This window comes from Grampus griseus (assembly GCF_964374135.1).
Source record: "Grampus griseus genome assembly, chromosome: 12".
Taxonomy (NCBI): domain Eukaryota; kingdom Metazoa; phylum Chordata; class Mammalia; order Artiodactyla; family Delphinidae; genus Grampus; species Grampus griseus.
In genome coordinates this window covers 34,789,496-34,812,395 of record NC_139006.1, presented here as the reverse complement: position 1 = coordinate 34,812,395, position 22,900 = coordinate 34,789,496, and the positions used below count along the sequence as shown (strand labels likewise).

Below are 22,900 nucleotides of genomic sequence, written 5' to 3'. Positions count from 1 at the left end.
TTGGCATCAGGGACCGGTTTTGTGGAAGACAGTTTTTCCAAGGATGGGGTGGGAGGGAGGGGATGGTGCAGGCGGCAGTGCGAGTGATGGGGAGCGGCAGAGGAAGCTTCGCTCACTTGCCTGCTGCTCACCTTCTGCTGTGCTGCCTGGGGGTTGGGGACACCTGGAACAGCACATACTGATTTCTTTGCTTCCAAAGTTTTTAGTGAGGTCAATCCACCTATTAAATATTGTTTTAAAGCTCTTCTAAGAAAAGGCTGTTATGACATCTCTTGGTGATTTTGTTAGGTTTCAGTAGTCTTTGTTATCATTTTCTCTTCCTAAATTCTTCATACCATTTATACTACTTCAACCCCTTGTTGATTCCATCCCTTGCTAATCCTTACAGCAGTTGTGAATAAGTATTGCCCAGAACTGTAGCACTGTTGTTCACTCACTGAATTTGTAAAAGCTGTCATGATCTTTTTTGTCCTAATATAGTGCCTAGTGAGGACTGAAGTTTCTTTTAATGGTAAATTATAGTAAAATACATATAACAAAATGTACCATCTAAACCATTTTTAAGTGCACCGTTCAGTAGTGTTACATTCACATTGTTGTACAACCAATCTGCAGAACTCTCTTCTTTTTGTAAAACTGAAACTCTGTACCCATTAATAGCAACTTGTCATTTCCCCTTTCTTCCGTGCCATTTGAGAATTGAAAAACTGTCCCTTCTGCCAGAGGCCTGTAACTCATACTGTCAGTGAGTGTGTTAACAAGAAAATAGACAAGAAATTTGAGTGTATTTGTTATTTAAGATGGTACTAAATCTGTAAAAACATTGCCTGAAATTTGATAATTTAATAAGAATAATTTAATTTACTATATATTATATAATTTAACAACAATATGGTAATAGTACATTAATTCAGTCTGTATTTTTAATGTTCACTTTTAGGAAACATACAAATCCAAACCAGAACTAAGAAAGTAAGGTGTGGTGGTTTGTTTTACTAAAAGATTCATTTCACCAAAGAATTCACCACAGATTTTCTTGAGATACACATTCTGTTGCATTTAAATTTTATAGAAAGTACCCAGTTTGACGGCAAAATACCTGTAAATTACCTTGGAATTATATTAAAAGAATAAATACTAGTCATGATTTTTTATTACCTGTCCTATTGCTTTTCGTTTTTAAAAATTATATTTTATTTACTCTTTTATAATTCAGAAACTACTTAATCCACAGTATTAGTTTGGATTAGGTGTTTTTACATGTTATTAAATTATTCTTTAGTCATTTTTTTAATGTATGCATTGTTTCATTATGTGAGTGTGCCATAATTTATTTATGTAACTTATTGAAATGTGCAAGTTTCATATTTTTCATTATTAAAACAATGTTTCAGTGCACATTGTTCACATCTGTGATGATTTTTTTCAGAATATTCTTAGAAGTGGAATTGCTGGGTCATGCAAAATGTTAAGCTTTTTTTTTTTTAATATATTTATTTTATTTATTTTTGGCCGCGTTGGGTCTTCATTGCTGTGCGTGGGCTTTCTTTAGTTGTGGCGAACGGGGGCTACTCTTTGTTGTGGTGCATGAGCTTCTCATTGACGTGGCCTCTCTTTGCTGGGGAGCACAGACTCTAGACGCGCAGGCTTCAGTAGTTGTGTCTCTCAGGCTCTAGAGTGCAGGCTCAGTAGTTGTGGCGCACGGACTTAGTTGCTCCGAGGCATGTGGGATCTTCCCAGGCCAGGGCTCGAACCTGTGTCCCCTGCATTGGCAGGCGGATTCTTAAGCACTCTGCCACCAGGGAAGTCCCTAACTGTTAAGGTTTTAAACACTTGTCACATTTGCTTTGAGAAGGGCTGTCCCAGAGCAGATTAGTACAAGAAGACCCTTTCTCCAACATTCTGTGGTGTGTGTGTGTGTGTGTGTATTTTAACATTTTTGAGTAGTGAAAATATCTCATTTGAATTCCACTTAAAGTTATTTCAGTTCCACTTCTGGTTACCAGTGAAGTTGAACGTTTTATTTTTGTATATCCTAGACCTTTATTTGAAAGAATATTCTTGAAGATCATAAAATACTAAATCTAGTGTTTTTCTTTTATTCTCTGACTTCTCTGAAGAATTTAGTTCTTGACTAACACTTTCTACTTCCCTTTCCACGACTTAGGTTTTACTATATAATTCTAGTTCCCCCAATTCTCAACACACTAGCTCTTTTTCCTCCTACAACTGAACTCATAGTATTGTCCTCTGAAGATTTGTCCCTTTGCTTTTGAGTTTGCATTCTCTTCAGTCTAATATAATATCCTTTTTGCTAGCCTTTGGTCATCTGGAAAACTTCAAACAGAAGGAAACTGAGCTAGTGCTACAGGCTGGGTACTGCCTTGGGTTTCAGAAGCACACAGGTCTCTGGCTTGGCCCTCTCTCTTCCTTCCTCATATCAGTCAAGCCATCAATCAGGTCATCAATTTCACTTTTTGCCATTTGTGTTGTCACTATTCTAGTTTAGGCTAACACTTGAGAGGTAGTCTAAATCATCTCCCTGCCTCTGGTTTTTTCCCCTAGTCATCTTACACATCACTAGGTAATTAATTTTGTGAAAATACTACCATGATCATGTCATTTCTTATCTCAGAACCCTTAAGTGATTTCTGTTTTCTTAGAGCAGTTGAAATAAGTTTTATAGACTCGCTAATTAATATCCATTTACTTACAATAGGTTGTTAAAATTACATACTGTCCTACACTGCTGACCAGAGATGGAGATCGCATTCGAAGTAATGGAAAGTTTGGGGGCCTTCAGAATAAAGCTCCTCCAATGGATAAACTTCGGGGAATGGTCTTTGGAGCTCCAGTACCAAAACAGTGCCTGATCTTAGGGGAACAAATAGGTAGGTTAAATAAGTACTTAATAATTTCTCATTTGATTTTAACCCTTTATTTGGACCTTGTTTATCAAGACTCTAACATCAAATCGTAACCAGTAACAGATATGAATAAGATGTTTTTGTCCAGTAAACTTCCAGCTTTCTTACACCAAGTAGTTTTGAAATACGTATATAGGAAGTAGGTTTTCCTTCATATTTTCATTCTTTTTTTTTTTTTTTTTTTTTTTTTTGGTACGCGGGCCTCTCACTGTTGTGGCCTCTCCTGAGGCGGAGCAGCACAGGCTCTGGACGCGCAGGCTCAGCGGCCATGGCTCACGGGCCCAGCCGCTCCGCAGCATGTGGGATCTTCCCGGACTGGGGCACGAACCCGTGTCCCCTGCATCGGCAGGCGGACTCTCAACCACTGCGCCACCAGGGAAGCCCCATATTTTCATTCTTACCTTGAAATAAAAGATTTCCTTGTTGAGGAAACTAGTATGTCATCAAATCATAATACTTCTTTTTATTTCAAAGTTGGTAACTATCTAGATATATCTTTTTTAGTGTGTGTGACATGTGACCTCCCTTCCCCATTTTCCCTTCTGCAGGCTGTGTCCCCTTGTTTCTAGTTGGCCGATATAATTATCTGTACGTCTGTGCTTTGAAGTGCTTATACTTCACAGGACGTTCCCCTGCAGGCCATCATCTAAGAGCCTGTTTGCTCTTAATTTTATATAGTTCTAATATGCTTGGATATCTACTTTTCCAGCAAAAAGTAGTTTGTTAACTTTAAAAATATATAGTAAATTGTAATAAAATACATACAACAAAGTTTATCATCTTAATTATTTTTACATGTACAGTTCACTAGTGTTAAGTACATTCATACTCTTCTGCTGCCAATCTTCAGAAATCTTTTCCCACCCCTGGCAACTGCCCAGGTCTGTCTCTGTGCATTGACTCCTGTAGGCACCTCAAGTATGTGGAATCAGTCTTAGCCCTTCTGTGACTGGCTTACGTCACTTAGCATAATGTCCTCCAGGCGCTTCAGTGTTGTAGTATGTGTCAGAATTTCTTTTTAAGACTGAATAATATTCTATTGTGTGTTGTATACACCACATTTTGTTGTTAATTTTTTTAAGTGTAATATACATAGAGAAAAGTGCACATTTCATAAATATACAGGCTTTTCACAAAATGAACACTGCTTCTGTATTAAGAAATAGAATATTATCAGCCCCACAGAAGGCTTCTCAGGGCTCTTCGAGTCACAGCCCGACCCCCTCTCCAAAGGATAACAACTTTCTTGACTTAAAAGAGCATAGATTAGTTTTTCCCATTTTTGTACTTTATGTAGATGGAATTATGCAATCCATGCTTTTTTGTGTGTCTGGCTTTGTTCAACACTGTGTATGTAGTTGTAGTTCATTTTAATTGCAGGTTAGTATCCCACTGTGTACGTATACCACAATTTATTTCTTTATTATTCTGCTGTTGAGGAATTTGGGTAGTATCCAGTTTGGCGTTATTACTTCAGCCCCCAGCAATGTTTAAAATAGTAATTGAGAAAGATGGTAGGATATCTCATATTTCCTTTTATGAGATAGTCAGGTGCAGCTGCAAGAGGAGACACAAGAGAGGCTCAGGAAAACAAAGTTTATTATACTCACAGGTCCTAGGGACAGGAGGCACAGCCTGCCACACAGGGGCCATATGGAAGAACACCAGCGTGGTCAGGAGGCAGAAGACAGGAGCAAGGAGAGTACTTCAGCCACAGCCTTTACTGGGGTCTCTGCAGCAAAGGGATGACAAGGTCAACAGTTTAGGGTTGACCTGCTTGAATAATTTCAGTGGTCTTTGGGCTCTAGGCGTGGTTTCTAGCTAGTTGCCTGGTACCTGGCTCTGAGATGATTAAGGCAGAGGAATGTTACTCCTTGGGGTGCAGGTGCCAGATAGAGGAAGCTTGGCTCTGGATTGGTTAGTTTGTGTATCAAAGGCATGCTAGACGCTTAGCTATCTCTAAGAATTGGCTCGTCCCAGGCGAGGCAATCTCTCGCCAGCCAGAAAGGCTTTTTAAGATGTCAAAACATCATAATATACAGAAAGTTTAAGTTATAAACAATACAGAATTTCATACTTCTGTTAATGATGACAGTGAATGCATGAAAAAATCTTCTCTATAGAAAATAAGTGAACATCTAAACAAACTTATAAGAAATAAGAGAAAACAATTTAGTCAGAGGCAGTGAATCAGCATAAAAAACCCTCAACCCTTATCACTCCAGCACTACAGTTTATGGCAGTGGATCCCAAACTAAAAGGAATTACCTGTGGAACTTTAAAAATGCGCAGGTATTTTTGACAGAATTTCCAGTTTACCTGGGCATCTGACTGTCAGTATAACAGTAAGGCCTTATCCATAGATCTTTGGGATGAAAAGATTATAATTAAAGACTTCTGTGCCCTATTGGTTTGTCAAACATGTAAAGTTAACAGATAATGCAAGGACTTAAAAAATATAACAGTTACTTTTTCTTCTTGATAAATATCTTCAAAGATACACTCCACATACAGACTAATGATTCAACAATAAGCACTCAAATATTAGACAAACGGTTTGAAAAATCAAATGAGACAATTTAAAATTACTGGATATGTATAAGGTACCTTTGATTTTAAGCGATAGCAACCAGGCCTGACCACTTCTCACTGTTGTGGCCTCTCCCGTTGCGGAGCACAGGCTCCGGACGCGCAGGCTCAGCGGCCATGGCTCACGGGCCCAGCCGCTCCGCGGCATGTGGGATCTTCCCGGACCGGGACACGAACCCGCGTCCCCTGCATCAGCAGGCGGACTGTCAACCACTGCGCCACCAGGGAAGCCCAGGCCTGACCACTTTTAAGTGAAACAGGAATGTATTGGAAAGAAAGTGGAGGAAATCACACATTCAAAGGAGATTGGAAACAGCCAAGACAAAAACAAGGATGGCTCTGGGACATTCAGCAGCGTGAGCTCCTTGCATCTTCACCTAGAAGGGCATCTCTTAACATGACTCAGAGCCCGCACCTCCTAGGAGATAGAAGTTCCCTCTAAAATCAGCCAGCCATAGTAAGGATCAGATAGAACAGAGCTTTGAGGAAACTCTTCCTTGTGTATCATGGGATTGTTTGCAGAGAAAAAGCAATTTTGAACTAGACTACCACCACAAAAATTGCCTGCTTACTAGCACAATTAAAAGCAGAGTGTCTTCTAATTTTGCATAGACCGTGTTTTGCATTATAGTATTTGATATGAGATAATGAAATAAGAGCAAATAAATTTAGAGCATAAAACAGAAGAAAAAATGAGTATTTACATGTTGTAAAATAAGATGATTAGAAATAAGACCTTGAATAACATGTGAATACATGAAGTTCTTTCATTTAAAGACATTCAGATTTTTAAAATCTAGTGCTAGGATATATTAAAAATAGCTGCCATTTATCGAGTGCTTAACATGTGCCAGGAAGTAAAGTTAAATAAAGTGAGTAAAGAGAGAAGTGTGGAAATTTAAATGACATGAGAAGCCACATGGTCAGTAAGCCATAGAACAGAACTCAAACCCAGAGCCAGCTGTACCTGAAGGCTATTCTCTCCATGACACTGCTTTATATCTTTTATAAGAAACTCCCTTCTACACCAATACAGTGTAAAATTAAAGAATTAACAAAGAAGAAATGTAAACATTGAATAGACAAAATCACAAGTAACAGTATTAGTGTCAAAGTTAACTTCAAGGCAGTGGCACTAAAAGGACAAAGATAGATTCATTTTGATAACAGATATATTCCATACTAGAGGACCAAAAGTTAATTAACTTGATGCAATAAATTACATAATCAAATTTCTTAAAACTGTTGATTATACAGAGACAGAAATATTGTTATGAGAAACCATTAATCCATGACAGGTCGTTAGTCAAAAAACAAGGAATTTTCTACCTAATAAGTTGTAATACCAGTACCTTCTTAGGTAAGAAGGTAATATGTCACAAAAAATGGCCATAAATTCGTTGATCAAATTGCTACTCAGCTACAATGAGACTACAAATTACGAAAAGCAAAATTTACTTAGGATAGTAACAGAACTAAAAAATAACTTATTCCTTTCCTCCCAAAGTAAGCTCAAATAGTGGATATTTAGAAACAACTATTTTGTCAAAAAAAGTTTAAATATTAAAAAGAATGAGAATATTACACATTATACATAACAGGCATGAAGACAGCTGAGATCAAATGTAAACCTACAGGCTTAACGCTTTTATTATTAAATGAGAAAAACAAATTAACCATTCAACTCAAATGAGAGGAGGGAAAAAATACATCTCAAGAAACAAGTACAACCAAATGGATTGCAAAAAAAGAAAACCCTTGTATTGAATATACAATTTGTAAAGACAGTCTTTGGGCAAAAATAAATACAATAGGAGTAATGGCTCAAAGGATGCATTCAGAAATAGAGATTTCTTAGGTTTTCATAATATTATAAATACATTTAGCATGTCCAAATAAAGTGGACTAAATTCTAGAAAATTGCAAGTGAACAAAATTGATTTAAATAAGGAAGAAAACTTATACAGACCATTGCCTGAAGAAGTGTTCAAAAAGTTAACTCCATCCTATAGGTTTTTCATAAGTGAATTTCAAATATAATTTGTTGCAGAGTATAGATAAAAATGGAGATCACTCAGGGCATCTTATGAAACTAATAAACCTATTTCCCAAAATGGCACAGGCAAAGAAAACTTATAGTACCACCATTCTTCAGCTGTTTTCAGGAAGTTCTTAGCACAGTTGAATAGAAATTAGAAAGTTTAATCTTGAAAGGAACACTTTATTTTAATGTTCCCTTATCTCCAATGGTTTTGCCCCAGATACGTTCATGGCTTGATTCTTTTCCTTCCAGTTCTATACTTTAATGTCACACCTTCAGGGACTTCCCTGATCAGCCTATCTAAAATAGAAACACCCACCTTGGAGAGAAGGGCTTTTTGACAGACAAGTACTGGCACATGTGAGAAAACATTTTATAGTTAATTTATTTTAAGTTTACATAAAAATTTTAAAGTACCTTGAAGAAAATGGAAGGGCAAATGACAAACTGGGGAAAATTGCATATATAGTAGACAAAGGTGTTATAGTCTTATTATTAAAAGCAACCTTTAAAAATCAAGAAAAAAGGGCTTCCCTGGTGGCGCAGTGGTTGGGAGTCCGCCTGCTGATGCAGGGGACACGGGTTCGTGCCCCGGTCCGGGAAGATCCCACATGCCGCAGAGCAGCTGGGCCCGTGAGCCATGGCCGCTGAGCCTGTGCGTCCGGAGCCTGTGCTCCGCAGTGGGAGAGGCCACAGCAGTGAGAGGCCCGCGTACCGCAAAAAAAAAAAAAAAAAAAAAATCAAGAAAAAAGACAAAGACTAATAGAAAAATGAGTGGATAACATGAATAAGCGATTTTCAAGAGAATAATAATAGTTACTATTTGAGGGCTTATTATGTCCCACATACATTGTTAAGGTTGTCACTTGAATTATTTCATTTACTGCTGTTCCCCTCATTTTACAGATGAGGAATTTCAACCTCAAAAATGTTAGATATGTAAGGCAATTATACTCCAATAAAGATGTTTAAAAAAAAAAAAATAACTTTGCCAAGTTCAGGACAGTGTATGTATTCATTTGCACAGTGACACAAAAGAGTAGAAAGAAAAATGTTTTTTTCCTGAATTACATAATTGAGATAATTTACTTCTCCATTATCCTCTTCTATATATTTTTCCAGATCTGCCTCAGTGAACAATGTGTCACCTAAAAATTAAGTAACAAAATTTACAAGAACTTCTCTGATTTGTTCCCAGAGAGTCTACCCCTGAATACATTGAAATAATCTATATATCTTTCTTAATATGTAGCATAGAGAAATAAACACACTGTAATTTGAGCTTTTGTCCCTTTACATGAACTAATTTTTAATTTAATTTTATTTTTAATTTTAATTTTAAGCTACACTTTTTTTTTTAATATTTATGTATTTATTTAGGCTGTGCCGTGTTTTAGTTGCAGCACACAGGGTCTTTGTTGCGGCATGCGAACTCGTAGTTGCGGCATGCATGTGGGATCTAGTTCCCTGACCAGGGATTGCACCCCGGCCCCCTATATTGGGAGCGTGGATTCTTACCCACTGGACCACCAGGGAAGACCCTAATTTTTTATTTTAAAGTATTTTGCTGTTTTCACAGTAAAGCATCATTAGTTTTTTTCCTAGATAATTAAAATTTTCAGACAACATATAATGTTAGAGCTCTAAAATCATTTATAAACAGAATTAAATATGAATTTTTAGCTTTTCTCTTTGGCAAAATGTTATTAAATGACTTAGAAAAGACTTTTATAGACACTATGGTAAATAGAAATTACATTTCATGTACAAAAAATTGGGAATTGCTAAGGCATATTAAATTAAGTTGCTTCTGTCTACCTTATACATAAAATATGAACTTAATATTAGTGCTCTATTTAATGGGAAGTATTTAATAATCCATCTTTCAGTTTATAAATAACAAGTTGACTTAATGTTCTGTTAAAGCTTTTGAACATACTTTTTCTTGAGTATTTAAAAGGTAAAAGAACCTCATAACTAACTTATTATGTTAAGAAGTAGGATTTCAACCGTTAGCAACTTGAAATTTTTGTGTATCGTCTTCTGAATTAGGCAGCATCCCTAACATATGGATCTGAACATAATTTTGTAACTCATTCACATACAAAATAAATATAGTTTTATGCATATAGAAAACATAACTTTAACATGAAATTAGAAATACTATCAAACCAGAAAACCAGACATTTTTAGTTACCTTTGAGTTCCCAATAAATCATAAAGAATTAAGAAACATAAGGACCTTGTCATCACTTAGTTACACATATGGAATTCATATTTAAATATATGAATATTCTCATAAGTGTTCACAGGTGTGTGTTTGTTCACTCGTTCCCAGAATGCTTGATAGTTTTTTAAAAATACTGTTATTGACCCTTAAAGTATAGAATATTTCGTATCTCGTGTACCCTGACTCAAATAATTTCTTCCACAGTTTTATATGTAAACCCACTGTATATATTTATTAAGCAATTGGGTGTTTTTATGCCCATTCCCATGAATATTGATAATCTTTGTGTGACTAGAGTCTCAAAGGGTCAGATAGTAAATATTTTAGGCTCTGTGATCCAGGAGGCAAAATTGAGGGTGTTATGAACATATTTATATAACCATTTAGAATGTAATCATTTAAAACTGTATAAACCATTTTTGGCCCATGGACTACATAGTTTGCTGACCCCTGGACTAAAGTATAGTCAATGTATTTAATTTTTGGTGTCTAATAAATTATACAAACAGGCAATAAATAGTCTCAAACTTGACCAATGTAATATGTTTTTAAAAAAGTAATGCAAGTTAAGCTTTCTGAAAATTAAGTATCCAAGAGTGTTTTTGAAAGCTGTGTTTAAGGTAATGATCATGTCTGTTGGAAGCAGTGATTTTCTTTTTTTTTCTTTCACATCTTTATTGGAATATAAATGCTTTACAGTGTTGTTACAATGTTAGTTTTTGCTATACAACAAAGTGAATCAGCTATATGTATACATATATCCCCATATACCCTCCCTCTTGAGCCTCCCTCCCACCCTCCCTATCCCATCCCTCTAGATAGTCACAAAGCATCAAGGTTTTTTTGTTTTTTTTGTTTTTTTTAAAATTTATTTATTTATTTTTGGCTGCATTGTGTCCCTGTTGCTGTGCACGGGCTCTCTCCAGCTGTGGCTCATGGGCTGTAGGCACACGGGCTTCAGTAGTTGTGGTGCACGGGCTTCGCTGCTCCACAGCATGTGGAATCCTCCCGGACCAGGGCCCGAACCAGTGTCCCCTGCATTGGCAGGCGGACTCCCAACCACTGTGCCACCAGGGAAGCCCAAGCATCAAGTTTATCTCCTTGTGCTATGTAGCAGCTTCCTGCTAGCCATCCATTTTACATTTGGTAGTGTATATATGTCAGCTACTCTCTCACTTCGTCCCAGCTTCCCCTTCCCCCCCCCGCCCCCCGTGCCCTCAAGTACGTTCTCTACGTCTGCATCTTTATTCCTGCCCTGCCACTAGGTTCATCAGTACTGGGAAGCAGGGATTTTCTAATAATGCTATATTTAGTGCATTCTTCCCCTTCTCACAAATTTCTGTGGAGTTAGATTGAATACTGAGTATCAAACAGGATGTAAACACTGACTGAGAGAGTGATTTAATTCAGAGTGCTTTTATATAGAAAACTCTTTCCTGACATAGAAATTTATTAAAGTCAAGCAGCTGAAAAAAATTAATATTTAACAAGCACCAGTCTTGTGCTGGGCTCTAAACTGTGCTTTTTTATTGTATTTGTTTACACCGAACGTTAAAAGTAGTTCCCACGTTACTATAACAACACTCAGTGTTGCTGATTCTTCTTTCCTAAAACACTGCTTTGATATGATATCAGTACTTTTAATCGAATGTCTTTGGTTTCTTTGCAGATCTTCTTCAGCAGTACCGCACTGCTGTGTGCAGGTTGGGCAGTGTGAACAAGGACCTTAACGGGCAGTTGGAATACCTTCACACTCCGGATATGAAGAAGAAAAAACAGGAACTTGATGAACAAGAGAAGAATCTCAAACTGATAGAGCAAAAACTAGGTATTGTATTTTTTTTTAACATCTTTCTCTGCATGAAGATAGTGTTCATGATTAGAGAGAGTTCAGCTACAAGAAGAAAGTATGCGAATGATCCAGAATTTAAATTACAGACACTCTTGACCTCCAAGTGAACTGACAAATGTTTGTAAGCTGTTCGGTCAGCAAGAGTAGTAAGAAGCATTCTCAGTATTATTTATTAATTACTCTTCTATAAATTAAGACATTCACTTGTATTGCTTATAATAATTCCAGTCTTTTAAAGGTTTATTTTCTAAATTTTCTGTCTTTACAGGTATGACTCCCACACGTAAGTGTAATGACTCACTGCGTCATCCAATGACAGACTGTCCAGTTCCTCCTAAGAGAATGAGAAGAGAAGTTACAAGACAAAATAGGTGAGTCTACTGTGACCCGAAAGTTATGATTGCTTACTTTGTCAAGGTTTTGGCTCTTTATACTTTAAATATAGCATGAGGGTATTTTACCCACCTTGAACCAGAATTAATTTTGTTTCTTTTTAAGTGAACTGAATGATGATGGGTAATGAAGATAAGATGTAATCATTATTTTCTCCTAGGATGCTCCAGTTTTCTAAATGATTTTTGCAAATTATTTGGAAACTTTCTAATACACTGTATTCTGCTTCATAGGATCAGCAACTTAAGTATAGAATATGCAGAATCATTTGTACATTACTCATATAGAAGTTGCTTATGATATGTGGTTTGGAAAATCAGATACCACTTACATAGCTCACCAAGAAGCCAACAAAGCCATCTGCATCCTAACTCAGTGAAGAAAATTGTCTGTTTCAGTATAGATGCTAGTAAGGCCATCCCACAGAAAGATACCATAGTACTGGGATTTATTATACCTTATTTCAAAAGGTTCAAATATAGACTCTGCCTGAATAAGTTTCTCGTATTGACCTTTGAGGAGTTCCTTTGAGACCGTGGTATTTAGAATTGGTATTCTATGCCCTATCCATCTACATATTCTACATTTATTCAGTAACCATTTGATTATTTTGTGCTGTATCTTGCTGGGTAAATAAAAGTGATATGGTTCTTGCCCCCTTGGGAGGTCTGCAATCCTGTGCAGAAGAAGGACAATTCAAAAAAGTAAACCTTTTTCTATATGTAAAAATATAGAATAATGTTAAGTTTTACAAAAGAACAAAGGATAGGGGACTTCCCTGGTGGCGCAGTGGTTAAGAATCCTCCTGCCAGTGCAGGGGATACGGGTTCAAGCCCTGGTCCGGGAAGATCCCACATGCAGCGGAGCAGCTAGGCCTGTGCGCCACAGCTACTGAGCCTGCATGCCACAACTACTGAAGCCCACATGTCTAGAGCCTGTGCTCCGCAACAAGAGAAGCAGCCTCAGTGAGAAGCCCGCACATCGCAATGAAGAGTAGCCCCTGCTCATCGCAATGAGAGAAAGCCCACGCACAGCAACAAAGACCCCAACACAGCCAAAAATAAATTAAAAAAAAAAAGAACAAAGGATGAAGTGATGTAGAATAATGGGAAAACTATGTTGGTTGTTGGGAAAGATGCATTTTAACAGAGAACTGAAGGATGAGAAGCCAGCCATGTAGGGATTGGTTTCAGTCAGAGGGAGAATAGGTATGAAAGCTCTGAGAAAATAACAAGCCTGGCATATTTGAGGAACTGAGAAGATGCTTGTGAGTCTAAAATATAGTGGGTAAGAGGGAGAAAGTCCCAAGACGTGGTTGGAGAGGTAGACTGAAGCCATAGTATGCCCCTCCCCAAAATAATATCTTGCAAAAAAATTGTGAGATAATGACACCAACTCATTGATATATTCATATAGAAAAGACATGTTCATTCTTTCTTATGTGAACTTTCAGGGTAACCAAATAATTGGAGAAAGTTTTTTATAGAAGGTCTTCTTTATAAAGTTCTTTATATAAGAATAAAGTATAAGAAGCATGATAAAATTAAAACATCACATTTTGGCCACTCCTAATAAAATAATGGATTTAGGAAATAATAATCAATGGATACCCAAATTATTAGGTAAAAAGTTGAGGGGGAAAGTTAATAATAATGGCCCCCCTGCTGTAGGAGGGGCCCCAATAAAGCCTTGCCTGAAAAAAAATAATAGTAATGCTAATAATGGAAAGATCAGATGGACATTCCTGAACCCACTGATTAAAAAGCAGGATATTTGCTATTATGTGATTCAGTAGAGAAATAACCTGAATCTAATGAAGCTTCCAGTCAGCCTTTCTCAGCTGGGGTTCTGTGCAGGAAATAAGCACTGCAGAAAACTGGGTGACTTTTCCCCAGGATAGTTCATCTAACATTCTAGATGCCCAGGAAGGAGGTTAATTCATTGCATACAATAGATACCTTAAGGTATCAAAGCTTAAATCTCTCACGAATTTGAGAAGTGCCTTCAGTTTAACTCCAAGTGTACAGGAAATAAGGGAAATTTAGGAACAAGTTAAATGATGCCACCAGGAAGCAGTACGCCAAATCTAGAATGTCAAGAATATAACATTGTACAGGACAAATGACTGGTTTTGTGAATAAATTAATGACATAAAAGAAGCATAGGGAGAAGGATGAACTGTTTGTTATAGAATAAAAGTACCTGAAAGGTATAATAATCAAATGCAAATTGTAGACCTTGTTTGGATATGGATTTGAATCTTTAAAATGCAATTTTGAAAAAATTTGGAGAAATTTTTAAATCACCTGGATATTAGATATATTAAGGAATTGTGAATTTTGTGTATAACAGCATCATAGAGTTTATAATAAGATAAATATACAGTTAGAAATGTGTATTGAGGTATTTACCAGTTGAATAACATGATGTCTGGGATATACTCTAAAACACTACAGGATGAAAAAGCGACTGCATATCAAAATAAGAGTGGGCAAAATGTTATATTATTTCTTCTGCTTTTCTGTAGGTTTGCCATAATTTTTCAAGAAGTGTTTTATGGGGCTTCCCTGGTGGCACAGTGGTTGAGAGTCCGCCTGCCGATGCAGGGGACACAGGCTCATGCCCCGGTCCGGGAAGATCCCACATGCCGCGGAGCGACTAGGCCCGTGAGCCATGGCCGCTGAGCCTGCGCGTCTGGAGCCTGTGCTCCGCAACGGGAGAGGCCACAGCAGTGAGAGGCCCGCATACCTCAAAAAAAAAAAAAAAAAACAAAAGAAGTGTTTTATGGAAGATGGGAAACATTTTTCCAGTTTTTTAAAAGACCAAGTGAGGAAATTCCTGTCAAGCAGTTTTAAAGTACATATTCTTGAGGCTACCCTGCAGCCTCAGCACTGAATTAGCCTAGGACCTTACAGTTCTACAGAACTACAAATGATGTCATTAATTTGGATCTTATTTATTAAGATTTTGTAGCAGTTCAGAGGTGGTATGGGCTAAAGTTTCTTTTAGTTTATATTTAAGTTGTTAGTAATAGTATCATCTTCATTAAAGTAATACATGTATGTAAATGAATTGGTGTATAGATTTAGTGTTGTACTGTAAAATGTGAACCACACATGTAATTTAAAATTTTCTAGGAGCCATTTTAAAAGAAACAGCGAGATTAATTTTAATAGTATATTTTATTGAACACAGTGTACAAAATACTATCATTGCAACATACTGCAAATAGTAAATTATTAATGAGATATTTTAAATTCTTTTTTTCATACAAAGTCTTCAAAATTCAGAAGACAGCAAATCTCTATTAGGACTAGCTACATTGCCAGTGCTCTGGAGCCACACGAGGCTAGTGGCTACCAGATTGGACAGCACAGGTATTGAAAGAGCTTATGATGATGAAATCTTGCTCCTGTGTATCCTTACCCCGTCCCATTTCCCAGAGGCAACCTTTGTTTTAACTGTTGTGGTTATTCTGTTGTTGCCTCCATTTTTTGTATACATTATGTTTGTCTTGTTTTATCAGCTTTCAGACAGCACAGCCCACCTAACACCTTGGTGTGGAGGTCTGTCTTGCCTGGCCCACCTCATGACTTTTGGACTAAATTGTTCTGAATTATTTTAGAACTTACCCTTTCTCGTGACTATTTAGTTATATTCTCTCCTGTAACCATCAACCCAGTCCTCCATGCTTTTTTCAAAGGTAGAAGGTGATAAACAACATATATTATTATGGCTATGTAAATATATAGTGTAGGCAAAGTGTGTGCTAGGATTACATTTCCCTCTTTGTAAGGTTCTAACGTCATGACACTTATTTAGGCCGTGAGTCAGTGTTCCAAGCATGAAAGTCAAATAAATCTTCTATATTGTATCAGTTCTTAAAATCATGTTAAATTTTAATCCAGTTCTTATTTAGACTGTTTCTTGGATGTTGTTAACTTCTGTGGAGTTTCTAATTTTCTTTTTTCCTTCAGTATGTAACTTGATCATGTATTCTTCCACCTGCTTTAGTAACTAGTAACCATGTAGGCCTTCTGGGTCCTCCTTGGCAGCTCTCTTGAGTTGAATCCATTGTTTCTTGGATTCCTTGTCTTTCTTTTTTGTTTGTTTGTTTTTGTTTTTGTTTTTTTGCGGTTCGCGGGCCTCTCACTGTTATGGCCTCTCCCGTTGCGGAGCACAGGCTCCGGACACGCAGTCTCAGCGGCCATGGCTCACGGGCCCAGCCGCTCTGCGGCATGTGGAACCTTCCGGGACCGGGGCACGAACCCGTGTCCCCTGCATCGGCAGGTGGACTCTCAACCACTGCGCCACCAGGGAAGCCCTCCTTGTCTTTCTTTCTCTCATAACTTCCTTATGAAAAGTGTGTAGAAAGAAACTGGAGCCCTTGCATGTCTGAAACGGTCTTCCTTCTGCCTTCACATTTGATTGAGGTTTTCTGGGAATTACAGGATAGAAACAAGGCTGGAATATACTAAAGGAGAAGGTACTGGGAGTGGTCGAGAGACAGAGGGACACAATGCCTGGTGGAACCCTAGACTCAGTCAGAGAAGTCCAGCCCAAAACAGGAAGGATGAGAGCAGAATGGAAAAGGAGAGGAAACCTAGCCTAGAACATGCCAAATTTTCAACCCCAAACTTTGAGAGCTTTGTTCCCTTGTTCCAGGTATTAAAGCTCCCACCAGGAAGTTAGATAATGATGGTAATTAGTTAGTTAAATGTTGGTATATTGGCTTCTGGTGTACTTGGTGGCACCCTAGAGGCTTGTCTATTGCCAGCATCTAGGGACTAGCAACCTACTAGTTGGCTCTCCAGCCACGCTCTTAAAGCAAAGCCTGTTTGTCCACGCCCCTGCTCCCACTATCCCATAAAATTCCCACTCAGAGAGGAGCCATAATGGGAAAACAGTTCTATTTTTATAACAGCAGAAGAAATCCAGGCCAGCAGCACAGTCCTCTTTCTTAAATGTAATCGTACAACCAAGAGACATCACACATATGAGGGGAGTCAACAACACGTGAGGGGAGATCCAAGATAAATAGCAAAACCACCCCTGGAAGATGATTCAACCGAACTCTTTTAAAACTGTACATAATTCTTGATTAGATTGCCGAAGGAGTTATATTCATGAAACTAAGGGGGTATTAGGAGAAAAAAACAGCCAGGACAAGATTACAGATACTGTTGCTGAAATTGAAAAATTCAAAGAACTAAGTGTGGGGGAAGCCAGGCAAGGAGGGGGAAAAAAAAATTCAAAGGACTAAAGTAAAGGAAACTTCACAGAAAAATAGGGAAAATATGTGAAGAGAAAGGAGAGGAGATGTAGAGAACCAACTGAGACTATCAGGAATCCTAGAAAGAAGAAAATGGAGAAGAAAATCATGTGGAAGAGAATTCCCAGGGATGAAAGGGTCCGTTGAACGCCCAGCACAATGACTGACAAAAGATATACCAAGATAATTCATAGCAAAACTGTAGAATATCAAGAAAAGGAGGAGGAGTGTAAATGTTTTCATAGAGCAAGAGAGACCATATTGTCAGTACAGCTTTTGGCACACAGAAAACAAATGTCTAGCTTTGTGGTGGCAGGTGAGAAGATTTAGGTTGCAAATTTGGTGTATTCTAGCCTATGGCTTCCCTTTTGCATCCTGCTTACCTTTGGGAAATTTAAAATCACTTTAAATTTCAGTTTAAAATTTAAGCCACTGTTTAATTAGTAATTTCCTCATCCCCAGCCTCTGCCCCAGTCTCTGCCTGTTCTCCATAAATCACACCATATCAAAAATGTTACAGCACTTGAAATTAAAGTATCTTTAACAGTACTGAAATAGTGATATATTTCATCCATACAATTGGAAACAAATTCAGTAGTAGGAAATAATAGCAAAATGTGTGTGTGTTTATGTTATTATTTATATTAGTATGTGGCTATTACCTATTTATATATTGTTAGCTTTTATAGGGATTATATACCATATTTCATCAACTGTAGGATGTCAGTAATTATTAGAAACACCATTTTTCATGAAACATTAAAACACTGCAAATTAACTCATGACATTATAAGGTAGATTTCGGAGATGTTAAATGTGGAAAAATGTGGATTTTAGAATCAACAAAATATACTTAGCAATATATACTATGCAATAGACTCATTTTCTTCAGTAGAGGCTTCAGTTTTGGGGTATTTTTGTTTTGTTTTTTTGCGGTACACAGGCCTCTCACGTTGCGGAGCACAGACTCTGGACGCGCAGGCTCAGCGGCCATGGCTCACGGGCCCAGCCGCTCCGCGGCATGTGGGATCTTCCCGGACCGGGGCACGAACCCGTGTCCCCTGCATCGGCAGGTGGACACTCAACCACTGTGCCACCAGGGAAGCCCTGATTTTCTACTAATAAAGATTACAAAATAGCTTTTTATCAAAATTGTTTGTCTTCTATTTGGAGATGGCAGTTCAGGGAACTATTATTAAGAAATATAGGGCTTCCCTGGTGGCGCAGTGGTTGAGAGTCCGCCTGTCGTTGCAGGGGACACGGGTTCGTGCCCCGGTCCGGGAAGATCCCACATGCCGCGGAGCGGCTGGGCCCGTGAGCCATGGCCGCTGAGCCTGCGCGTCCGGAGCCTGTGCTCCGCAATGGGAGAGGCCAGAACAGTGAGAGGCCCACGTACCGCAATAAATAAATTAAATAAATAAAAAGTATATCTGAATAAGGAAATATCTGCATAAATATATACTAAAATGTTCATTCTGTTCATCTCTACGTGAATGGAATTGTGGGTATTTTTAAGTGTTTTTCCTTTTGCTTGTCTTTGTGACTTTTCTCTAATGAGCATTGTAATTCTTGTTAATTTTTAAAGTGGTCATTTCATTTTAGGAAAGGGGAAAATAGGCAAAAATCTGCAGAATTTGGGTCTGGGATACACCATTCCAGAGAACTGTGCTAAAAATTACTTATCCCTTCCTCTGTATATATTAATTACTGTTTTTATGTTAAGCTTTTGTTTGTTTGCTGCATACATGTGAAAGAAGTGGTTATATACAAGGATTTAATTGTCTGTTTATACCAAGAATTATTATAATTAGTAGAACATAATTCCACTGGATATTTAACCATCCAGGTCTGATGAGGGAGTTACAGGAAAGGAAAACTTTGGTACATAAAATTTACTGTGTTTTTTTTTTCCATTTTGATCAGGATTATAACCAAAACAGATGTGTGAGAGGTGACAGAAGAGGGGGCCATTGGTCTCACTAAGAATGCCCTGCCTTCTGCAGCTCTGTTTCAGAAGACCAAGAGGGTGACTTACAGACGAATACTTCTGGGGATGATAACAAGTATCTAGACATGTATTTCCATGTCTAGCCAGATGGCGCTGGAAACAACCATTCAGTTTTGTGAATCTCACCGAACAATATGGGTTTACTGGAATTCTTCCAGTCATCATGCCCTTTGGTTGTCATTATCTTGCAGGTGTGTCAGAGATATGCAGCTATGGTAGTGACTGCAAAACTGACACATAGCATTTATTAACCCTGAAGAAAAGTGTATGTACTATTTTTCAGTATGTTTATCATGAATATGCTACAACTATTTCTTGAAAGCAAACCTTTTTATTACTTTTGTGTGAATTTATTTAACATAACTGTTATGTCTGTTGCGTTTAAGGAAAATTCTAGAGGTTAGGTATTTAATTGTAAATATGCAAGGAAACTTTTAAGAATTCAGAATAAACGTAGACAAGCACATGTATCTGGGAATTCAGATGTTAAGATATATGGAAAAACATTAAAGTGATGGGTGGACTTGTGACAGCAGTAGCATTTTAAATTTCTAAAGACTTATCCTGTATATATATGTGTATATATATATAATATGCAGCAGCAGCAATTTTATAAGTATTGTTTGACTTTATTAATACTAGATTATATAGTCTCAGCCTTAATTCTATGTTTACGTTATTTTGTAATTTTTTATTACTATTTTTAAGGGATTAAAGAAATTGTAGGAATAAGGGAATTAGGGAATTAAAGGAATTCCCTCATTAAGGGAATAAGGGTCTACTAGAAAGTTGCTGCAAAAACATTTGAATTGTGTCTTAATTCATGCTAATGTATGTCAATATATGTCTTTGTGTCAGTCCAGGACTATTGGATTGTGAAGTTATTTTATAAGGAAATACTTTTGGTACAGTTTTGTGGCCCAGGAAATGTGTGTGTTTTTTAATCCTTTCTGACTATACAGTGAGGTTAATAAAGAAGATTGTTTCTTCCCTGTTGAATAGGTGTGTTTTCCTTTTTCAAAATTTAAAGCTCCATAAAAGTTACCTTGGTAAAATATGATATTTAACCTCTCTTTATAATTGGAAGTCATTTAACTGTTTTGTTGAAGAAACAAAATGGCAGTAATAAGAATTAACTAAAAGAAAGATTGGATTCCTTGTAAGTAAAACTACTACTTATTAACTGTTAAATATTAGTGCCAGAAAGGTAAGTTTCACCTTCTGAGATTTTTAACTTCTTGAGGTTATGACTTGGTTACTTACAGTCATTATGAAATGGGTAGGATTAATATTTTTAGTATGTAACTTTCACATAATACTTTTTAGTAAAACAAATTTTAATTTCTATCATTTTTCTACTGTCATAATGTCTTTTCAGTGATACCTGCTAAACATTTTCATGGTATCATCTCTTCATGGTTATGTAATTATATTTATAAATTTACTTTTATACATGTTAATTTCATTTTTCTCATTTTTTTTTGAACACATAGTACCTCCTTTGACTTCAAAAAGAGGTTGCTTCTTTTTAGCAGGTATATGTTTAGGGATAGGTTAGCAGCATTAAAATTCATGGTAGGACACTTGGCCTTAAAATATTAATTATCTTTAAATATAAGGTAAAGTTTCTCCACATCTCACCTTATGCAAGCAGTTATTTCATTTATGAATTCATCAATAACTTGAGTATCTGAAGATACTATTTAAGTATTTTGGAGAGAGATCAAATTAGTGTTAAAGAATCACTATCCCAAGTGACAAGCAATAAAGAGACATTAGATATATTTTTTTAATGTTAGGAAGCCTAATTTCAAAGTAAAATAATGTCTGATAATATAAATTCCTAGTATTCTGATTCTTTAGACCACACTCCAATAAAACAAATAACATGGACTAGAAAATATATCTTTGTGTAGTACCATATTTAAATCTTACTAATAGAATTTGTTTACATCTTTTTCACTTGTGTTTCTCCTCAGTTATTCTTAAGCTCTTGTTAAATTCTTGGTGGAAATGGAACATAGCATTTCATTTTTCTATGTTTTCATTTTAGTGGAAATAAAAACTTACGTACCTTGACCTATTTATTAGTCCACTGGTGAAGATTTGAATTTTTTATTAGGTATAATTAAACATAATTGGATTTTTTTTTTTTTTTTTTTTTTTTGCGGTACGCCGGCCTCTCACTGCCGTGGCCTCTCCCGTTGCGAGCACAGGCTCCGCGGCCATGGCTCACGGGCCCAGCCGCTCCGCGGCACGTGGGATCTTCCCAGACCAGGGCACGAACCTGTGTGCCCTGCATCGGCAGGCGGACTCTCAACCACTGTGCCACCAGGGAAGCCCTGGAATTCACTTTTATGCTTTATACAAGACCATTCGTTATGTTGGGCTAGTAATTATAGGATGGTATTTAAAAGAGAAATCTTTTACTTTGTATTTCTTCTGATTTCACTAGTTCTGTGATATATTGATAAATGACTACCAAGTTCAGTGAAAAAGTTTACTTCCGTGTTTTCATAGACTAGAATTATGTCTTGATTTGTTAAGCATATTGCATACTTCTCTTTAGTAGTTTTGCAGAGTGAATCTCTTGTACGAAGAATTGCTGGGAGTGGCCTAGTGGTTAGGATTCTGGGCTTTCACAGCTGTGGCCTGGGTTCAATCCCTGGTCGGGGAACTGAGATTCTGCAAGCTGTGGGGTGTGGCCAAAAAAAAAAGAAAAAGAAAAAAAGGACTGCTGACAGTTCAACAGTGATCCCTGTATCAAATGTTAATGAAAAGTCAAAAATCATTTTAAAAAACCAATCATATGTGTTTAAAAGTAATAATATATTGAGCTTTGGCTACATTTGTGTTAAATGTTCATGTGCTGATTGCCTGATGTTTTTATAATAGAATATAGATTATCCTATTGTTAGAATGGAGTGCCAGTTTCATAAGATTTATAAATATGATTATTGGGATGTTTCAAAATGTAAAATTATAAAGTAGTTGGCCTTAGTTGTTTGAAATACAGAATGAGGGCTTCCCTGGTGGCGCAGTGGTTGAGAGTCCGCCTGCCGATGCAGGGGACACGGGTTCGTGCTCCAGTCCGGGAGGATCCCACGTGCTGCGGAGTGGCTGGACTCGTGAGCCATGGCCGCTGAGCCTGCACGTCCGGAGCCTGTGCTCCGCGATGGGAGAGGCCACAGCAGTGAGAGGCCCGTGTACCGCAAAAAAATAAAAAATAAAAATAAATAAATACAGAATGGTTTTTATTGGAACATTCATAAATTCATTAATTTAGCAAATACATATATGTGCTTTTTGCAAACCAGCGTATCTGAACTATGGAAGGAGATAATAGCTTCTATATGCCGAGTAAAACATTTACATATATTCTTTTCATACATGTTGGATCCCCGAGCTAAAGAAGCATTGTGTAAGCTCTGCCTATGCTAATCTAGGCTTTAACACTTACCCGCTTTATGACTAGGACAAATTATTTAACCTGTCTGTATCTCAGTTTTTCTCATCTTTAAAATGAGGATAATTGTACCTATTTTGTAAGGGTGATTAATAATCAAATGAAACAGTTGAATGATTAGT

At 37.2% G+C, this 22,900-nt stretch overlaps 1 protein-coding gene across 1 annotated transcript in view; it reads left to right on the top strand.

Moving 5' to 3' along the window:
• SMCHD1 (structural maintenance of chromosomes flexible hinge domain containing 1) overlaps positions 1-20,256 on the top strand; it is a gene marked incomplete at its 5' end in the record, with an annotated part of 127,709 nt that extends 107,453 nt beyond the window's left edge. Inside the window, 4 exons of the mRNA XM_082667117.1 lie at positions 2,720-2,891; positions 11,457-11,615; positions 11,908-12,010; positions 19,228-20,256. Of these exons, the coding sequence (XP_082523243.1) occupies positions 2,720-2,891; positions 11,457-11,615; positions 11,908-12,010; positions 19,228-19,252 (459 nt within the window). The 3' untranslated portion in view covers positions 19,253-20,256. The remainder of the gene's footprint in view (positions 1-2,719; positions 2,892-11,456; positions 11,616-11,907; positions 12,011-19,227) is intronic.
• Positions 20,257-22,900: the final 2,644 nt, after the last annotated feature.